Source organism: Mobula hypostoma, chromosome 5, assembly GCF_963921235.1.
Source record: "Mobula hypostoma chromosome 5, sMobHyp1.1, whole genome shotgun sequence".
Taxonomy (NCBI): Eukaryota; Metazoa; Chordata; class Chondrichthyes; order Myliobatiformes; family Myliobatidae; genus Mobula; species Mobula hypostoma.
In genome coordinates this window covers 36,215,940-36,237,936 of record NC_086101.1, presented here as the reverse complement: position 1 = coordinate 36,237,936, position 21,997 = coordinate 36,215,940, and the positions used below count along the sequence as shown (strand labels likewise).

Here is a 21,997-nt window from a genome sequence, read left to right as displayed (position 1 = left end):
AGTCAAAGTCGAGTTTTTAAAAAAATCATATACAGCACAAGTGTAGATGTATGCACAGGTGCAATGATAAATTTACGTGCAGCAGCATCACAGGCACAGAGCAAAATTCATAAGAAAAACAAATTATACACAATTTTTACAAGAAAGGACACAACAAAAAAAAAAGCATTGTTTTAGTGCAATGATCAAAATGATCTAACCTTAGTGATTAGAGTTGTGCCGTTGCTTCAAAACCTGAATGGTAGAAGAGAAATAGCTGCTCTTGAACCTAGTGGTGTGGGACTTAGGCTTGTGTACCTCCTCCCCAATGGTAGCTGCGAGAAGCTGGCATGGCCTGGATGATGGGAACCTTTGATGACGGATGTCGCCTTCTTGAGGCAGCACCTCATGTGGATACTACCGATGGTGGGGTGATGTGGTAGAAATGAGAGATTACGAGCACACTTAGTTGAAACCTCTTTGGTGTTTGTTCTTCTATTTTTAGTCAGCACTGTGATTTACACTGGTTGAACCAATGATCATCTAATAAATGTTAAGAACCCAAGAATGAGAAGTAAGTGGAGGTTATTTAGCCCCTTGTACTGGCTCTGTCCTTCAACGTGATTGTGGCTGATCTTTCGCCTGAGTACCATTTTCTCGTGTCAGTAAGGGCATAAGAAATAGAAGCTTAATTAGAAATAAACCAATTTATTATGAATTAAGAACCGAAATGAAGTTCTTGGGTTTATTCTGAGAGGGATATAATTTACAAAGGAGAGATGTCATATTACGCTAAATCTCAGTAAGCCAACTGGGAGCACTGGGCTCAGTTTTTGACTTGTAGGTGGATTGTCTGACCTAATGATTGCCTGTTCTGTCCTGGGATGATGCAGCTGCACTATACACCAGTCTTTGAGTTTGCTGACTGAATGCAGAGAGCTGAACCCCCAGTGCATGTGTCGCATGACATTCATCAGTGGAAAGGCCACTTCCTTTGTTTCACAGATGACTTGCCGTGGAAAGCTGCGGAGATTTTCCTTGGCCCTGTAGGGGAGAGTGGTCCCTGGAAAAGTTCATGGAATAGCAGGGATGCCCATCGGTGGAAAGGCTGGATGGTACCACCACTTGGCAGTGTGCCAAGAGGCCAATCATGTCGAGGAATGGGCCGACAACTTGGTAATTGACAGTTCATTCCACTCATCCTGGCTTCATCTGACACCAGCAAAATGAAGTCCTGGAAGTTACTCCAATAACTTCTGACTCACGGGTTGGGTGATGCCAGCTTTCATATAGAGGCAAGGGGCAAGCTGCGCAGAATTATAAGGACAAGCTAAAACTGGGAGATTAAGGAAGAATCACTGCCACAAGAAGCAACGTCACCAAGGACTCCCACCATCCAGGTCATGCTCTCTTCTTGCTGTTGCCATTGGGAAGCGGGGACAAGATCCTTCGGTCCCACACCACCACGTTCAGAAACCGTTATTACCCATTAACTATCAACCTCAAGAACCTGCATGAATAACTCCACTCACCTCAACTCTCAACTGTTTCCACAACCTATGGGTTAACTTTAAAGAACTGTACATCTCATGTTCTCATTATCATCTATCTTTTTAATTTGCACAGTTTGGCTTCTTTTGTATATTGCTTGTTTCTCAATCTTTGTGTGTAGTTTTGCATTGGCTCTATTGTATCTCTTAGTTCTACTGTGAATAGCTACAAGAAAATGAATCTCAAGGTTGTGTATGGTGACATATACGAACTTCGAGAATGGATTTACTGTGGATTAGACCTGGGAGTTGACATAATCAAGATTCCAAGGACTGGAGTGGTTCAGTGTGTAGACACAAAGAAGGGACGTGCGCTGTGGAGAGAAAGAAAACTACTGGGAATAAATCCAGCAGAGAACCTGGGAGTAATCTGTTTCTCCAGAGCGTAGTGAGAAATCGAAACCTTCTCCCACAGGGAGCAGTTGTGGTGACTGACACAGATGTATTACAGTGGAATCTGGGAGAAAATGGAGGTGTCTGGTAACTGTTGGGGTGGGTGGAGCATAAGAGGCACTGGTGTGGGGTCCAGAACATATGCTGAGGGTCCTTTTAATATACTGTGAAATTCTATTTAATAAAGGTGGCAGTCTTTCAGGTGAAGATACTCACACAGTGCTGTTGAATTGGGACTTCCAGGAGTTGGACACAGTGTTATGTTTCAAATGAAATTCAAACAAAAACTGCAGGTACTGGATATATTTCCCAAATCAGGATGGAGAACCTGAAGCTGTTGATGTCTTCTGCACTTGCTATTCTTCTACCTCCTACCCTTGGAAGCCGTAGTTTTGGGAGGTGCTGTTAGCGTAGCCTAGGAAGGTAATTGCTAGTCAGTTTGTGGATGGTATACATATGGTCACTGTTCACCATTGGTAAGAATATACTGTAGGTTCAGGTTCTTGCATTCAGTGCCAATCCAATAGACTACAGTCAGCCCTCCTTAGCCGCGGGTTCCGCATGTGCGTATTCAACCAACCGAGATTGGAAAAACCCAGAAGTTCTCTCTCCAGCACTTGTTGTTTGAGCATGTACAGACTTTTTTTTCTTATCATTATTTCCTAAACAATACAGTATAACAACTATTTACATAGCATTTACTTTGTATTAGGTGTTATAAGTAATCGAGAGATGATTTAAAGTACACGGGAGGATGTTCATAGGTTACCGCGGATCGGGATCGGGGAAAAAAAACGGAGGTTTCTCTCCAGTACTCGTTGTTTGAGCATGTACAGACTTTTTTTTCTTGTCAATATTCCCTATACAATACAGTATAACAACTATTTACATAGCATTTACTTTGTATTAGGTATTATAAGTAAGTCAGGTACATCCGATATTATTTAGCGTCAGTTAGTCAAACGTTTGTCTTGGTATATAGGATATATTATACCTTTCTATGCATATAAAACACTTAAGAAAGGGATGTATTTCAATAATTAAACCACTGCGTTGCTGAGTAATAATTGTAGCTTTCATCGGGGCAGGGTCTTTCACATGCTCCATTATTCCCACTTTATTCATTAAAATTGTTCCGATCATTGACCAACTGTAGCCTAATGCTTTTCCAATGACCGATGGCGTTTCACCTCTTTCTGATTGCTTTATTAGAAACCACAGAAAAACTACAGCACAGAAACAGGCCTTTTGGCCCTTCTTGGCTGTGCCGAACCATTTTCTGCCTAGTCCCACTGACCTGCACACGGACCATATCCCTCCATACACCTCCCATCCATGTATCTGTCCAATTTATTCTTAAATGTTAAAAAAGAACCTGCATTTACCACCTCGTCTGGCAGCTCATTCCACACTCTCACCACTCTCTGTGTGAAGAAGCCCCTCCAATGTTCCCTTTAAACTTTTCCCCCTTCACCCTTAACCCATGTCCTCTTTTTTTTTTCTCCCTTTGCCTCAGTGGAAAAAGCCTGCTTGCATTCACTCTATCTACACCCATTATAATTTTATATACCTCTATCAAATCTCCCCTCATTCTTCTACGCTCCAGGGAATAAAGTCCTAACCTATTTACCCTTTCTCTGTAACTGAGTTTCTCAAGTCCTGGCAACATCCTTGTAAACCTTCTCTGCACTCTTTCTGTAATTTGGTGACCAAAACTGAACACAATACTCCAGATTCGGCCTCACCAATGCCTTATACAACCTCATCGTAACATTCCAGCTCTTATACTCAATACTACTTTGATTAATAAAAGCCAATGTACCAAAAGCTCTCTTTACGACCCTATCTACCTGTGATGCCACTTTTAGGGAATTTTGTTTCTGTATTCCCAGATCCACCTGTTCTACTGCACTCCTAAGTGCCTTACCATTAACCCTGTATGTTCTACCTTGGTTTGTCTTTCCAAAGTGCAATACCTCACACTTGTCTGTATTAAACTCCATCTGCCATTTTTCAGCCCATTTTTCCAGCTGGTCCAAATCCCTCTGCAGGCTCTGAAAACCTTCCTCACTGTCCACTACACCTTCAATCTTTGTATCATCAGCAAATTTGCTGATCCAGTTTACCACATTATCATCCAGATCATTGATATAGATGACAAATAACAATGGACCCAGCACTGATCCCTGTGGCACACCACTAGTCACAGGCCTCCACTCTGAGAAGCAATCCTCTACTACCACTCTTTGGCTTCTTCCATTGAGCCAATGCCTAATCCAATTTACCACCTCTCCATGTATACCTAGCGACTGAATTTTCCTAACTAACCTCTCATGCGGGACCTTGTCAAAGGCCTTACTGAAGTCCATATTATTTCCACTTTATTTTCAATCATGATCATTTTCTGTCAACAGAACAGAAACACTACAGATTCAGCGGTGGGTCCCGAGCTCCGCCGGGTCCTAAGTCCACCACACTGAAACAGGTTAAATAAGGGACTTGAGCATCCGCTTTTTTTGGTATCCGCGGGGGGTCCTGGAACCAATCCCCCGCAGATAAGGAGGGCCAACTGTACTTCATTCTGGGTTGTGTGAAGCTTCTTCAGAGTTGTTGGCACTGAACTTACCCCGGCTAGTGGAAGATTTTCCATCAGGTTCCTGACTCATACCTTATGGATGTGAAAAGGATCTGGGTGTTTCCCTGAGGACACCCAGCCTCTGTCTGTTCTTATAGCCACAGTGTTTGTGTGTCTGGTCCAGCTTAGTTTCTGGTCAATGGTGAGGTGATCCTCCAGGGTATTAATGGTGGCGAGCACAGTGATAGCGAAGTGGTGAAATCATATGTGTACTTGATTAGAACCTCTTTTCATTTGAGATGGTCATTGCTGTGACATGGTTGTTGTTTACCACTTATCGGCTATAGTTAAAGTTGAAGTCTGTCCCGAGCCTTGTGGCTCATCAGGCCGGTGCTTATGCCGGTTTCCGTGGCGTGAAGTGACTGAGAGTACGAGACTACCCCCCAGGTAAGACGCCAGGTTAACCCCCAGCATTTGCCGGTACCCATTTTCAGCTGGGTGGACTGGAGCAGTGTGTGGTTAAGTGCCTTGCTCAAAGACACAACACGCTGCCTTGGCCGAGACTCGAACCCACGACCTTCAGATCATGAGCCCAACGTCCTAACCACTTAGCCACCCGCCAGAGCTGTTTTTTTTCATCTTGACCATTCACATGAATTCCAGTGTTATGTATTTTTAAATTTGTATGAAACACATGGTGAAGTTACTACTACTACAATTGAGGAATACATTAACCTCTGATAACTTTCCTGTCATTGCCCACACGTCAAAAACAAAGGCTCCTGCTGCAACAATAGTGTGTTGAAAGTCACTGGAGTACCATGGGGTACTGTGCAGTTGTTTAGCTTGACATGGTGTTTTCATTTTTTGCTATCTGGTGACCTGTAACAATTAAGAATGGAATTTTCATTTATTGTGGTCTGTGTGCAAATTTGGTGTGTATTTTATCAGATAATCAACTAACTTCTTAAGGTCTCAAATTCCCCGTGTTGAAGCATACTCCTTGTTTTAAAAAATAACTATTTCAAAACAGTACAGTATTTAGCAAAATATGTATGTGCATATTTTTTCTGTCCTCGAGGTGCTGTTCATTTTGTATGAACATCACTTCCTGTACGTTAGCTGTTCTTTACGTCATTTCCTACCACTTCAGAAGAATTAGACCCAGATACAGTTGTAAATTCAGGGCAAGCACCTTGGGCTAGCACACCCGCAGCAGGCACAGCAGGGAACCAGCTGAGTATCCATCAAATGTAGCTGCATCCTCATACACTCTAAAGATTCTGTAGGTTCTGGAGCATCAGTTGTTGCCAGAAGAAGAGCCAGTGGATTTGTCGTGAAGACAAAAGGAGGGGAGGTCTGCTTACGCTTGCCAGCCCTCATTGAGTGCGACTATATTCTCAACAATAGGGATGAAATCCCAGCTTCAGAAGCTGTAGGTGGTTAATCACACCTTAAGGACATAGCTGACAAGATTCACCTACTTGAATCTTCTGCTGAAATTCTCCTGTTTCTTGGCAGAGACACCAACCGTGCACATAAGGTATGTGAACACCTTATTCCCAGTGACTGAATCTGGGTCATAGTGGGTGAAGCCTGGTACTCATCAGCCCATGGTCAACACATTTAAGACTAATCTCCTGGAGAATGGGTGCCCAAGTCATTTCAGACCCTGTGAGGGTAGTATCTATATGAAAGGAAGATTGTTGAAGAAGCCACTGTGGTGAAGTTTTTTGAAAGGTTGGTGATAGTACACATCAACTCCTGCCTGAGAAGTGACTTAGATCTGCTCCAATTTGCTAACCAGCACAAAAGGTCCACTGCAGATTCCATTTTATTGACTGTTCACGCAACTCTGGAACATCGGGACAGAAAGATGCATACATCAGCATACTCTTTATCAGCTATAACTCGGCATTCAATACCATCATCTCCTCAAAACTAATCGATAAACTTCAAGACCTTAGTCTCAATACCTTCTTCTTGTGCAGTTGGATCCTTGATTTCCTCGCTTGCAGACCCCAGTCAGTTTGGATTGGTAACAACATCTCCTCCACAATCTCTATCAGCTCAGGTGCACCAGAAGGCTATGTGCTTAGCCCTCTGCTCTATTTGCTTTATAATTGAGACTGTGAGCCTAAGCACAGCTCTAATACCATATTTAAGTTTGTTGACAACACCTCTGTCATTGGCTGAATCAAAGGTGTTGATGAATGGGCTTATAGGAGGGAGATTGAAAATCTGGGTGAGTTGGTGCCACAACAACAACCTCTCAGTCAACGTCAGCAAGACCAAGGAGCTGATTATTGATTACAGGAGGAGGAAAACAGAGGTCCATGAGCCAGTCCTCATTGGGGGATCAGAGGTGGAGAGGGTCAGCAACAAGTCCCTCAGAGTTATCATTTCAGAGGATATGTCTTGGGCCCAGCACGTGAGTGCAATTATGAAGAAGGCACATCTGAGCCTCTCTTTCCATAGAAGATTCGACATGACATCTAAAAGTATAACTAACTTCTATAAATGTGTGGTGGAGTGTATATTGACAGGCCTGGTATGGAAATTCTAAGGCTCTTGAATTGAAAATCCTACAAAAAGTAGTGGATATGGCCCAATCCTCTGGTAAAGTCCTCCCCACCACCTAGGCCATGCTTTGTTCTCACTGCTATCATCAGCAAGAAGGTACAGGAGCCTTGGGACCTACACCACCAGGTTCATGATCAGTTATTGCTCCTCAACTATCAGGCTCTTGAACTTCACTGAACTTCACTCACCCCATCACTGAACTGTTCCCTCTCCTGTGAACTCATCACTCTTCATCTCATGTTCTCAATATCTATTGCTTGCTTATTTATTTATTTCCCTTTTGTATTTGCACAGTTTGCTGTCTATTTAGTTGTCTGTCTTGTTGGATGCGGTCTTTCATTGATTCCATTACGTTTTTTGGATTTAATGAGTATGCCCACAAGAAAATAAATCTCAAGGTTTTATATGTATTTCGATATTAAATTTACTTTGTAGCCAAAGACAGCCTTTGCAGAGGTTGTCACATTTGTAAGCAATCTCTCAGTGCAGAGCAACTGAATCAAGCAAAGATAAAATCCTTTTTGTTATTCAAAGGCAGGTGTATGGAGAGGAAGTGTAGTGCATCACAGGTAGGAACATCTCCCAATCCAAAGTTACCTTAGTTCAAATGGTTCAATTTAATATCAGAGAATGCATACAGTATACGGTCTGAAATTCTTACTCTTCACAGGCATCCACAATACAGAAAAAAACCCAAAGAATGACAGAAAATGGTAGAACCACACTTTTCTCCCCTCCCACACACAAGTGGCAGCAAAAGCATCAACCCTCCTCCTCTCTCCCTCCTGCACTTGCTTCTGCAAAAGATTCAAACACCCCTGCCCCCACCACCCACTATGTAAGCATTAGCAAAGAGACCATGATCTAAAGTCCATCAAAAACTACCCATCCCGACACTTCAACATCTCAGACAGGTTCTCTCTTGCTAGCAAGAGAGAAAGAGATATTGCGCCTACAAAAACGAGAGTGGGGAGCAACTGCTCACTGTTTTGATGTTACAATCTTCTGCATTGCTTCTCCAAGCCCCTCAACTTGAGGACAGCAGACCCTCACTTACAATCAAGAGAGAGAGAGATCACGCAAGTGCAGGGGCCTTCCGACAATAGTGGACACTGCCTGGTGTCTCGATGTTTCAATCTCTCGCGACAATTCAGTTGGTAACATCAGCGAGGAACTGGGTCGTCCGTGGGGCCACACCCCTAAGATGCATGTCTTTTAGGCTGCACCTGGAGACAGCGAAATGCCAGGCCACAAGGCGAGTCCAAGAACGAGAACCCACCGTCTGTAAAGAACCATAGATTGTGCTGCCGCTGTAGATCAGAGCCCCAGCCACCTTGTAAAGAAAGGAAAGAGATGAAAAAAGAAGTAGAAACTTTATTCCCTTCTTTGCAAGGAGAGACTACAGCAAGTTGGGGGACGTATTAGGAGGGCACGACTCACTTTAGAAGTAGCTCACCCAATCATCATTCTGGCTGAGCACTGTGTCACCAGTCCGCTTTTCAGCCATTACCATGAGCAAGTATGACATCATGAACGCATTTTCGAGGTGAGAACGGTTAAAGATTGTGCAGCAAGACCATTTTCAAGTCCAGTCTCTGAGACTGTCCTTCCTTTTGCCAAGGACTTAATGAAATAATCATTTGACTTTTAGTTCCAGTGAAGTTTGATATCTGATGGATGTCAGGCAGGGAGTGTTCTAGCCTCTAGAGGTGCTGTTCATTTTATTCATGAACATCACTTCCTGTACAAAAGCTGTCTTTTTAACATCATTTCCTGCGTGAATTAATTCAGAGGTTGACTTGAAGCATGTGGTATAAAAAGGCATCCATCTCCATCACCTCTTTATTTGCCCTTGAAATAGCAATATCTTTTCACAGGTTTTTCTCATTAAAAACCCTGAAGAAAGCTTCCGGCTCGGATGATTTTTGAGAAGGTGTTTAACCCCCCCCCCGCCGCCTAGTTTTGTACACACACACACACACACACACACACACACACACTGCAAGGGCAGTAGAATATCTATATGTATATTATATGGCAAGCAGCTTCAATATAATATACACTCAGTGGCCACTTTATTAGGAACATATTGTACCTGATAAAGTGGCCGCTGAGTCTATGTTCATGGTCTACTGTAGCCCATCCACTTCAAGGTTTGACATGTTGTACATTCCAAGAAGCTCTTCTGCACACCACTGTTGTAATGCACAGGTATTTGAGTTACTATCACCTTCCTGTCAGCTTCAACTAGTCTGGCCATTCTCCTCAGACCTCTCTCGTTAAAGTGTGTTTTCACCCACAGAGCTGCTGTTCACTGAATGATTTTTGTTTTTTGCACATTCAATGTAAACTCTACAGACTGTTGTATGTGAAAATCCCAGGAGATCAGCAGTTTCTGAGATACTCAAACCACCCTGTCTGGCACCAACAATTACTCTTTCGTCAAGATCATTTAGATCACATTTCTTCCGCATTCTGAATTTTGTTTTGAACAACAACTGACCTCTTGACCATGTCTGCATGCATTTACGCATTGAGTTACTACCTTATGACTGGCTGATTAATTATTTGCATTAACCAGTCGGTGTACAGGTGTAACTAATAAAGAGGTACTGAGTGTATTTGAAGAGTGTGTGTCTGTGGTGCAGAATGTTATGTCACATTCAAATACAGCTCAAAAATTAAAGCTTTGTATTTTTATGTGGTGGAGAAATGTTAATTTGGTGATTACAGCCATAATATGCAAGATCGTGTTTTATGGCTTGGTCCATATGGGGGTTTATGACTGAGTGTATCAATATGTTACATCAAGTATAAGAGACCTCGAGATGTTGAGTATTTTTGGCCAAAAGCTCCCATATGGTTATAACACAACAAGTCTAAAACAGAATGTTTCTTTTAGCCAAAACCAGAAGGCTTTTAATTACTAATTATATTTTAAGCAAACTCTCAAAATACTTAATTTGTAGTGCCACATTTATCTTTAAATGTCGTGGAAATCCCCACTTAAGTAGGTGTTTAAATGGTGGCTATTTTACAATTATTTCCTGTTAAACTTTAAACTTTAAATAAAAAACTAGCTGCTTTGTAAAGGTGAAAGTTACCTGCTTTAAACCTGTATGTTATTCTAATAGATGTAGACAAAACTCTACCCATATTAAAGGATTTTATTCCTGACAGGGGGAGTGACCCTTGTCTCTGCATGTCATGATTTATGTGGGAGAGCATGAGTTTGAAAAGATATTTATCTTGCTTTTAAGCACCGTTTGGTTGTTCTAAATCTGATGAGGTTTAGAAATTGAAAGAAAGTAACATCACATTTTTCAACCAAACTAGCAGATATCAGGTAGTATTTTAAAAACCAGACATAAAATACTTTAAAAGCTATTTGTAGCAGTGAAGTCAGAATGTATTACTATGTAATTTTACATTGCTGGGAAGGAAAAGTGCAAATACCATGTTCCTCCACTGCTGTTATTTTGATTATGCTCTGCCTGGGTTGTTGGGATAGTTGTCAGTGTAGTCTGGAGATTATTTGGGCCAGGTGAAGTAGATTCTCCAGTCAACTGTCCTTTGTCTTCCAGTCCTGTGCACCAAACTGCAGTAGTATGGAAAGTGCCAGAGGTTAGATGCTGGCATGTTGGCCCTAACACTCTGCCGCTGGGCTCAGCACTGAATCCAGGAGCAGTGCTTAGTCAACAGGGCAGGCAGCATCTATTAAAAAGGAGACATTCTGGGCCGAGACCCTTCCTCAGAACTCAGCCTGAAACGCCGACTGTTTATTAATTTCCATCGATGCTGTCTGCAGTTTGTGCGTATATTTTGGATTTCCAGCATCTGCAGAATTTCTCATGTTTCTGCAGTGTTCAATCATCATTATCCAAGGGATAGCGATTCTTTGTATCCACCCTTCAGCGTTATACTAGCATCAGTAATCAGGATGAAAAAGGTAAATGATTTGACTTTCCCCCACTATTTGAATTAATTTTCATGATTTTGTATCAGCTAAGTGTAATTTTAATTACATTGATTGGATGTTAATTTTTAATGAATACTCTAAACTACCTAAATATGTCAGGATGAAGTCTTGATGAAGCATCTCAGCCTGAAACATTGACTCTTTATTCCTCTCTATAGATGCTGTCTGAACTGCTGAGTTCCTCCAGCATTTCGTGTTTGTTACCCTGGATCTCCAACATCTGTAGAATCTTTTGTGTTTATAAATATTTTGAACAGTTTTTAAAAATCCTTGATTTTCAGAGACATTAAGAGATGAATGAAAAAGCCCTTGAGAGCACTGAAAGTCCATCAGAAATTGATGCTCGGATTTTGCCCCCTGAGGCCTCGTTGCCATGCAGAGCACCGCACTGCTTGGTGAGGTGATTACGGCAGTCGTACCCATGGATCCACAGAGACTTAGTGAGGCCATAGGAAACGTGTGGAGGGTCTTTCAGAATCAGAATCAGGTTTATTATCCATAACATCTGTTGTGAAATTCGTTGTTTTGTGGCAACACTACGGTACAATATGTTAAAAAATAGTTACAATAAGAATATTTAAAATATAAATTGTGTGGAAAGGGAGAAAAATAGTGAGTGGTGTGCATGAGTTCACGGACTGTTTAGAAATCTAATGGTGCAGGGGAATAAACTGTTCCTAAAATGCTGTGTGTGCATCTTCAGGCTCCGTTACCTTCTCCCTGGTGGTAGTAATGACAAAAGGGCATGTCCTGGATATTAAGGGTCATTCATCACGGCTGCTGCCTTCTTGAGGCATCGCCTTTTGAATATGCCCTCGAAGGTGAGGAGGCTAGTGCCCATGATGGAGCTAGCTGGGTTTACGACTCTCCGCAGCTTTTTCCAATCCTCTGCATTGGAGCCTCCACACCAGGTGGGGATGCACACACTCCTATGCTGAATGCTCTCCACGGTACATCTTTAAAAATTTGCTGATATCTTTGGTGACATACAAAATCTCTTCAAACTCCTAATGAAATACTTCCATTGACATGCATTCTTCATAATTGCATCAAAATGTTGGGCAGAGGATCGATCCTTTGACATGTTGACACCTGGACCATTCCATTGCTGATCCCTCGATGAGGACTGGTGCGTGTTCTCTCAATCTCCCCTTCCTGAAGACCACAATCTTGCTTGGTCTTACTGACACTGAGTATAAGGTTGTCCTTCCAACACCACTCAACTAGTCTGATGCAGGCCAGCCATGCTCTAGGAACAGGGGGAGATTGAAGAAAGGAAAATATAGGCCAGTTAGCCTGACTTCAGTGGTGGGAAATATGTCAGAGTTTATTATTAGGGATGAAATTTTGGAGTACTTGGAGGCACATGATAAAATAGAACAAAGTCAGCATGGTTTTCCAAAGGGAAAATCTTGCCTGACAAATCTGTTGGAATCCTTTGAGAAAATAACAGGCAGGATAGACAAAGGAGAGTCAGTGGATGTTGTTTATTTGGATTTTCAGAAGGCCTTTGACAAGGTGCCGCACATGAGGCTGCCTAACAAAATAAGTACCCATGGTATTATGGGACTAGAAAGGAGAGAACATTAGCTGACTGGCAGGAGGCAAAGTACAGGAATAAAGGGGGCCTTTTCTGGTTGGCTGCCGATGACTAGTGGTGTTCTGCAGGGACTGGTGTTGGGACTGTTTCCTTTCACGTTGTATCTCAGTGATTTGGATGAAGCAATTGATGGCTTTAAGGCCAAGTTTACAGAGGATACCAAGAGAGGTGGAAGGGCAGGTAGTGTTGAAGAAACAGGGTGTCTGCAGAAGGGCTTAGACAGATTGGGGCAGTGGTCCCCAATCTCCGGGCCGCGGACCGATACATTGCCGCAAAAAATGCAGCGGTGGCCGGAACGCACCCAGCACATCATTAAGAAAAAAGCCAAAATAAACAAGCTAATTAATTAGGTGCCACCTGGCAGGTAAATATCAGCCCAGATCAGAGGCAACGTAATCGGCAATCACCTCTGATCTGGGCTGACATTTACGTGCCAGGCGGCACCTAATTAATTAGCTTGTTTATTTTGGCTTTTTTCTTAAAGATGTGCTGGGTGCATTCCGGCCACTGCTGCACCCCTGCATGCTTCGCGGCAATGTATCAATCCGTGGCCCGGAGGTTGGGGACTACTGGATTGGGGGAATGGGCAAAGAAGTGGCAGATGGAGTATAGTGTAGGGAAGTACATGGTCATGCACTTTGGCAGAAGGAATAAAGGTGTTGAATATTTTGTAAATGGGAAGAAAATTTTAAAAAATCAGAGGTGCGGAGGTACTTGGGAGTCCTCATGCAGGATTCCCTAAAGGTTAACTTGGAGGTTGAGTTGGTGGTAAAAAGGCAAATGTAATGTCAGCATTCATTTCGAGAGGACTAGAATACAAAAGCAAGGATGTAATGCTGAGGCTTTAAAAGCCATTGGTCAGACTGCACTTGGAGTAATGTAAGCAATTTTGGGCCCCTTCTCTAAAAAAAGGATGTGCTGGTGTTGGAGACAGCCCAGAGGAGGTTCACAAGAATTATCCCAGGAATGAAAGGATTAACATATAAGGAGCGTTTTATGGTTCTGGGCCTGTACTCAATGGAGTTTAGTAGAATGAGGGAGAATTTAGTGTGTATGTGGAGAAGATGTTTCCGATAGTGAGGGAGTCCAAGACCAGAGGGCACAGCCTCAGAATTTGGAGATGTTCATTTAGAACAGAGATGTGGAAGATTTTCTTTAGCCAGAAGGTGGTGAATCTGTGGAATTCTTAATTTCTGTGCAGGCCAAGTCATTAGGTATATTTAAGGTGGATGTTGATATGTTTTTGATTAATCATTCCGTCAAAGGTTATGGTGAGAAGGCAGGAGAATGAGGTTGAGAGGGATAATATATCAGCCATGATGGAATGTTAGAGCAGACTTGAAGGGCCAAATGGCCTAATTCTGTCCTAGGTCTTATGGTCTTTCGGCCTATGGCTTATTAACTAATCCACATAATCAATTATATTTATATCTGAATTGACTTTTCAGAAACAGTGGCGATTCTTAAACAAACTGCTGGAAGGTGTCTGTAAGATCATGAAGTATTTAGTGGGAGCAGTAGGAATGAGGGATCTTGAGCCTATTAATTGAATAAAGCAGAATATTATTACATGCCCAGATTTGTTTGGTAGCCTTATCAACGAGACACCTTGGAACTCTTTTATTTTGCTATGGTAGCGGTGCTCTATAAACATAAGTTGTTGTTCTAGGAGGACTTTATTGGTTGATTCAGTCACAGTTGGAATTTAATTGTGCAGTGTTTGAAGAACAAGTAATTTAATTAAAGGATGGGCTTATTCTGAAGACTAGACAAGTGGGCATGGGTAACATGCATTGCAATTATTCAAATTTTAGGAACATCAGTTAGTAAACTAAACTTTATTTTTTTATTGAAGTGCTAACATATAGTATATCTATGGTAGTGCTTTTGGGAAGAAGTCTTTCCTTATAAGTCTTAAGTTTGTTGTACATGGTGGAGACTTTCAATGATTATTCAAAGTGCAGAATGAACAGAAAATAAATCCTCAGCATTGTTTTAGTTGGAACAGATTCATGCTATTTAAAATTCCTTTAATCCTGACCTTCCTTTTATGTAGAATATACTTGAGGTTCTATTGTAATTTTTACATTTTTGTCCTTTTCTTGGGCTCCAGCAGTAAAGTTCATAAATAGTTTTTTTTTCGTCAGCAAGTCTCATACTTGTAACACTTAAAGAATTTATTCATTTACTTATCTGGGGACTACAGAGAATAAAGACCAATTATTAACAAAATCTAACATTTCATTCAAATTGCTGCCACTTTATCCCATGTGTTTTAAGTGGGCCATCTGTCCAAACATCTCTTCTTTTTTTTCTGATCATTTCCTTGACTTATTCATGAACCGTGGGAGGGCTGCTTTGTAGTCTCTATGTAGCTGTGCTTGTCTACCTCAACTGAATACTTCGATGTGCTTGCATAACATATCTTTCCTGGTCTTGCAAATTCTCTGAAATCATTTCAGATGAATGACCGACTTCTCCAGTGTGCAAGAACTGACCTTAGCTCCTCAAAAAAACGGCAGCATTATTCTTGATATTTGTGACTCCTGCTGTGCAAGTTATGACTAAGGGTTTTTAATGATCTTTTCGCTGAAAAGTAAAGTTGTTTAAAAACAGAATTCACTCCTAAATCAGATCCTTTTATAGTGCAAACACAAATATTTCCAAAAAATGACAAACACTGAAGCATAGTAAAATCAATAAACTGATTTAAAATAATTGCTCTAAATTTATCTTCCTTAAAAATAAAAAGCATAAATAATGCAACAATAAAGAATATTTTTCTTAATAACGTCTTGTAGTTTTTCCTGTGGCAGTGTCATTGGCATTGAAACGTAAAAGCTACATAATAGTAGCTCATGGTGGCCACTTTCAGTTCTATGTTTTTTTCCTGTGTTTTTCGCCCATTCTTTCTTGCTGTCGATTGGTGTGCTGGGGGGTTGGGTTTGATGTTCTTGTTGCTGTTTCTCCATGTGGGTGATATATCAGTTTTTTGTGACTGGGGGGGTTTGAGATTTGGGGTCTAATGTTCTTGGTGTCTTTCCGGGTGGGTAACCTTTTAGCTTTTTTGTGCAAGAAAGGGGATTGGGGCTTTGATGTTATTGTTGCTGATTTTTTTTCCTTGTGGGCGATATATTAGTTTTTTGTGAGGAAGGGGGTTTGGGGTTTGACGTTCTAGTTGCTATTTTCCAGGGTGGTTGGGGCATTTGGGGTTTGTAAGTTTTTGTTTCTTTTTGTTTTTGTGCTATGGGGGGCAGGTTTGATGTCTTTTCTTTCAATGACCACCATGATTTTTCTGTATACCGTGGCTATCTGGAGAAGACAAGTCTTGGAGTTGTGTTCTGCATACATACTTTGATAATAAAATGAACCTTTGAACCTTTAACAAATAGAAACTTAGTGTGGTGAATGGTGCTTTTTTATAATCTGCTGCCTTTGCAATTGTCTGGCCTGAGGAGCTGAAGCGGGGGCATTGGTAGGTGGGTGGGATGAAGTGGGAAAAAGAGTAAGGGCTTTGTGCCAGAATTATGAAGTATTGAGCCTTGGACCTCATTGTCATTGAGCTGATTGCTAGCAAGGTCTGAAAGACCTCAGATTCAGGTTTATTATCACTGGAATTATGTTGTGAAATGTGTTGTTATATGGCAGCAGTACAATGCAAGACGTAAAAAAAAATACTAAGTCATAATAAATAAATAAATAAATAAATAAATAAAAAGTGCCAAAGTGGATTGCTGAGGTAGCATCCGTAGCATCATGGACTGTGCAGAAGTCTGATGGTGGATGAGAAGAACTTGTTCCTAAAATGATGAGCTTTTGTCTTCAGGCTCCCCATTGGACACTGGCAACAGTCCTATTAAGTTTATGCTTGGATTCGTTAATTGGTTGGATGGGCGATGGTGGGCAGGGTAAAATGATCAGACCTGTGATGAAGTATGTGACATGAGGTTAAGTCCTTCAATATCACTGTGTTTGGCTCGCTCTCAAATTTAGCTTGAGGACTACTGTGAAGCACCTTAGGACATGTTTATTTGTTTAAAGATGCCATTCAATTGCATATTGTAGGTTTAGAGTGCAGATGAAATAATAATTGGATTAAATATTGGAAGAGAGTCCTGCATTTTCTAGATGAGTAAGGAATTTTGCTTGTTTAACATTTTAACTAAATTCACCAATGCACTGTGGGGTGTAGCTTTAACAAGCACAATTTAGATTTGGGCAGTTCCAACCTGGGCAGATTATTGGGAAAAAAAATCACTGTGTATGTTGTGAAACTGCCTGTTGTGTTTTTAATAGAAATACAATCTTGAACTTTAAATAAAATTGGGTAGGTTAATTGAAGGATTACTATCATCTGAATGTTCAGTTTAACAAATAGTAATAGTTGTGTACACTCTTTAGAATGTTAACGTTTATAATGCATTTTTTCTGAAGATCATAATCAAATATTATGCCAGTTTCCACATAAAAGGAATCTAGCTAAGTTGTTTTAAGTAAAGCTCACAGAACAAAGCCAAGTTATTGATCACATAGTTGTTTTTTTGTTATATTGATTGTGATTTATGTGCTTTTGGGGAAGTGCAAAGTTCTATTTTTATAATGCTGCAGCTGTAAATGTCCTGGTTCTATATATTGCTGTTAAATAGACTTCCCTGTGGGCATATTACTTGAAGCAAAAATAGCAGATTGGTGCAAAACATAATTAAACTATTAAACCAAACCCTGGTGATAGTGAGGATTGCACAACTTCAGGATTGTTTGAGTTCTTTTCAGCTTCATTTATAAGTTAATATAGTGCAAAAATGCACAGTACCAGCATTAAAACAGTGCTCGGAGCCCTAATTAAAAATGTGTTTGTATGAGCAACTCTGGTTAGGCATAAGTATTGAGAGCTCTGGAACCAAACTGGGGGAATGGAGTTGAGCTACATATCATTTATAGTTTTATTGATGGACTTAAGACAGCTCTCTTTTTGATCCTACATTTCACACATCATGTAGAATGGTGTGATGTTGAAGAATAATTGTTGGATTTAAATTGCTTTACTAGTGGTAAACCCAGTAATGCAATAGTGATCAATGCTTTCTATGCCCACATAAGTCGTTTTCATGGGCACAACCTTCCCCACCATTGAAGACATCTTCAGCAGGTAGTACTTCAGGAAGGGGTGTCACAGTAGCATCGCAGTTAACATGGCACTATTACAGCTCAGGGCATAGGCGTTTGGAGTTAAATTCCAGCACCGTCTGTAAGGAATTTATACCTTACCATGCGGGTTCCCTCTGGGTGCTCCAGGCTTGCCTCCCACAGCCTAAAGACTACCAGTTAGGGGCCGGCTAGTGGCGCAATGACATGGGCGCCGGACCCGGGAGCGGAGGCTCCTGGGTTCGAAACCAGTCGGGTCCGCTCCCGAGTATGCTTATCCGTGCCGGGTTGAGTGTTGAGATCACAACTCAACCTCGTAAAAATAAAGTAAAAATGCTGCGAAACTGTCTGTGTGAGGAGTGGCTTGCCACACAGCCTCTCTCTCCGGCTCCGCGTCTTGTAAAAAGCCATGAAAAAGACATCGTCACGGACGCACGCACACACGGATGCGCACGCATGTACACGCAGACGCACAGACTCGCACGCACGCAGGCACACGCCAAAAAAAAGACTACCAGTTAGTAGGTTAATTGGTTGTTGTAAATTGTCCTGAGATTAGGCTAGTGTTAAATAGGTGGGTTGCTGCATGGTGCGTTTTTTGGGCCAGGCCGCATTTCTAGATAAATAAATAAGGTGGTATCCATCACTAAGGGCCCTCGACACTCAGGACCTGCCATATCCTTGTTACTACCACCGGGAAGAAGGTACAGGAGCCTGAAGACCCACACTGAACGATCCAGGAACAGCTTCTTCCATAAGACATAGCAGAATTAGGCTATCAAGTATGCTACACCATTGCTGATCTATTTGCCCTGTGAACCACATTCTCCTGCCTTCTCCCCATAATCTTTGACACCCTTTTCTCTCCACCAACAGATTTCTGAACAGTCCATGAACACTACCTGGTCATTCCTTTTTTTTGGTAATTTATTGTTATTTTATGTGTTGCAGTGCATTGCTGCTGAGAAACAACAAACTTCCCGTCAGATGTCAGCTATAGTAATCCTGATTCTGAGCTCTATCTCTGTTCACCTTGAGCAGATATTATGCTAACTGAAGAACTCAGAGCAGGGTTTAATCACACAACAATTGATAACCATCGTATCTTTAAACAAACAAGAGAACATCTGCAGATGCTGGAAATCCAAGCAACACACACTCAGCAGCCTAGGCAGCATCTATGGAAAAGAGTGCCGTCGATGTTTCGGGCCGAGACCCTTCAGCAGGACTTCTTCGCTCAGAGGGTCATGAGAGCGGAACAAGCTGCCAGCACAAGTAGTGCATGGGAGCTTGATTTCAATGTTTAAGAGAAGTTTAGACAGGTGCATGGCTGGTAGGGGTATGGACGGCTATGGTCCCGGCACAGGTCGATAGGAGTGGGCAGCTTAAATGGTTCAGTATGGACTAGATGGGTCGAAGGGGCTGTTCCTGTGCTGTACTTTCCTATTGCTCTATAAGTCTATAGCTTTGGAGTAAGTTCAGCATTGAAACATACAAACATAGAAACCTGCGGCACATTACAGGCCCTTCGGCCCACAATGTTGTGTCGACCATGTAACCTACTCTAGAATCTGCCTAGAATTACCCTACCGCATAGCTCTCTAATTTTCTAAGCTCCACGTACCCATCTGAGAGTTTCTTAAAAGACCTTATTGTATCCACCTTCACCACCGTTGCTGGCCGTGTATTGCACGCGCCCACCACTCTCTGTGTGGAAAACTTACCCCTGACATCTCCTCTGTACCTACTTCCAAGCACCTTAAAACTATGCCCCCTCATGGTAGCCATTTCAGGCCTGGAAAAAAGCCTCTGGCTATCCACACGATCAATGCCTCTCATTGTCTTATACACCTCTAACAGTTCACCTCGGTCGCTCCAAGGAGAAAGGGCCAAGTTCACTCAACCTATTCTTATGAGACATGCAAACACAAAATACTCTGCAGATGCTGGGGGTCAAAGCAACACTCACAACACGCTGGAGGAACTCAGCAGGTCGGGCAGCACCCGTGGAAACGATCAGTCAACGTTCCGGCGAAGGGTTCCGGCCCGAAACGTTGACTGATTGTTTCCACGGATGCTGCCCGACCTGCTGAATTCCTCCAGCGTCTTATAAGTCATGCTCTCCAATCCAGGCACCATCCTTGTAAATCTCCTCTGCACTCTTTCTGTAGTATCCAGATCCTTCCTGTAGTGAGGTGACCAGATCTGAACACAAGTGGGGTCTGATCAAGGTCTCATATAGCTGTAACATTACCTCACAGTTCTTGAACTTAATCCCACAGTTGATGAAGGCCAACACACCATACGCCTTCTTAACAATACTGTCAACCTGCGCAGTAGCTTTGAGTGTCCTATGAACACGGAACCCAAGATTTCTCAGATCCTCCACACTGCCAAGAGTCTTACCATTTAATGCTATATTCTGTCTTCAAGGTGAGTGGAGTTACCTATATTGGTTCAGAAGCCAGATAGTTGAAGGGCAGTAATTGTTCCTGAACCTAAGGGTTCTGTATCTCCTGCCTGATGGTGGTGGTGAGAGAAGAGAGACTAGCCTAGATAATGTAGGTCCTTGATGATGGAGTGAGATGAGAGGGGTCTTGTGCAGCAATGTCAGTACAGAGCAGAGGGGCAAAATGGCCTATACTTCTGTTGTAGACTAACATTCTCTTTGCTTTTCAAATATCCAGAAAAAAATAGATTCCCTTAAAATGCTGATGCCCGCTGTTGCTGAGTCGAAAAATGTACGATTGATCAAAATATTCCTTCCACCACTGTGTTCTCTGAATATAAGATAGAATTGTCGTTTTGTTTTGTGGCCCAGGAATGTTTTCTGTCTTCAAAGAGTTGATTAAAAGTGGCTTTAACCACTGAGTTTTTCTTTCTTTGATTAGTTGCCCGATGTTGATCTTAATGTAGTGATACATAAAAATTAAAATAAAGAATAATAGAGATAATTGCAGATTTGAGGGTGCAGACATAATGATAAGAATTTTATAAGTACATTTTGCAGCAATTGCACATGTGAAGATTTGATTTTATTTTTAACTGAAGTTGTTCTTATGGGGAGGGCATGTTTTGTTTTGTGGGCAAAGATTCTTTCAACTTATCAGGGCTGCTGATGAAAGTGATATGGTTGGGCAGAAAATGTTTCAAAATATACACAAGATGAGCATTTATAAAAATAAGACTCAAATCTAAGTGACACTTAGTAATGTAATTCCCTTAATGCATCCCTATGATTTAGGTTTATTGAGCACATCTTTCTCATCTTCTTAAAAGTAAAATGTTCTTTGTACTTCTGTCTGCAGGGCTCCCGCTGTTAAACGAGGAGAAAGGAGCTGGGATCTGTCAGTACAGCTGGATGATGGGACGCATTCTGTTACAGTCTCACAAGCAGGTTCATCATACACTGTAAGCCTGAAACAATATCTCTGCCCTTTAAACGCAGCATAAAGTTGCTAATGCCGCATAGGTGTTTGCCATCAGTTTTGTTTTACAAGTGTGTAGCAAGTCAGTAATGCAGTTAAGTGATTAACATAAGCCAGAGAGGTGCTATATTGTTTTGGATACTGAAGGGTAAAAACGCATCTTCTGTTGTACGTGCTGAGAGTGTGGTGCAGCTACACTGAGCATAGATTCAGATCTGGCAAATTTGGTGGGACTGAATTTTGAAAGGGTTTGATACACATATGTTGCTTCATTGCCTAACTAGCAATGGAAAACTAATTGTGTTTTTTATTAGCTTGCCTGAAGAAAACTTTCTATTCTGGAAAGTTAAGCAACACACACAAAAAATGCTGGTGAACGCAGCAGGCCAGGCAGCATCTACAGGAAGAGGTACAGGTGACGTTTTGGGCCGAGACCCTTCGTCAGGACTAACTGAAAGAAGAGATGGTAAGAGATTTGAAAGTGGGAGCGGGAGGGGGAGATCCAAAATGATAGGAGAAGACAGGAGGGGGAGGGATGGAGCTAAGAGCTGGAAAGTTGATTGGCAAAAGGGATACGAGGCTGGAGAAGGGAGAGGATCATGGGACAGGAGGCCTAGGGGAGAAAGACCAGAGGATGGGCAAGGAGTTACAGTGAGAGAGAAAGAGGGAGAAAAAAGAGAGGGGAAAGGGGGCGGGAGAGAGAGAGAGAGAAAAAAAAAGAAAGAAAAATAAATAAATAAATAAATAAATAAATAAATAAGCAAC

At 41.8% G+C, this 21,997-nt stretch overlaps 1 protein-coding gene across 2 annotated transcripts in view; it reads left to right on the top strand.

Moving 5' to 3' along the window:
• pcca (propionyl-CoA carboxylase subunit alpha) overlaps nt 1-21,997 on the top strand; it is a 489,189-nt gene that overhangs the window by 330,066 nt on the left and 137,126 nt on the right. For both annotated transcript variants that reach the window (XM_063048382.1, XM_063048383.1), the window contains exon 19: nt 21,113-21,215. In XM_063048382.1, coding sequence (XP_062904452.1) covers nt 21,113-21,215 — 103 coding nt within the window. The remainder of the gene's footprint in view (nt 1-21,112; nt 21,216-21,997) is intronic.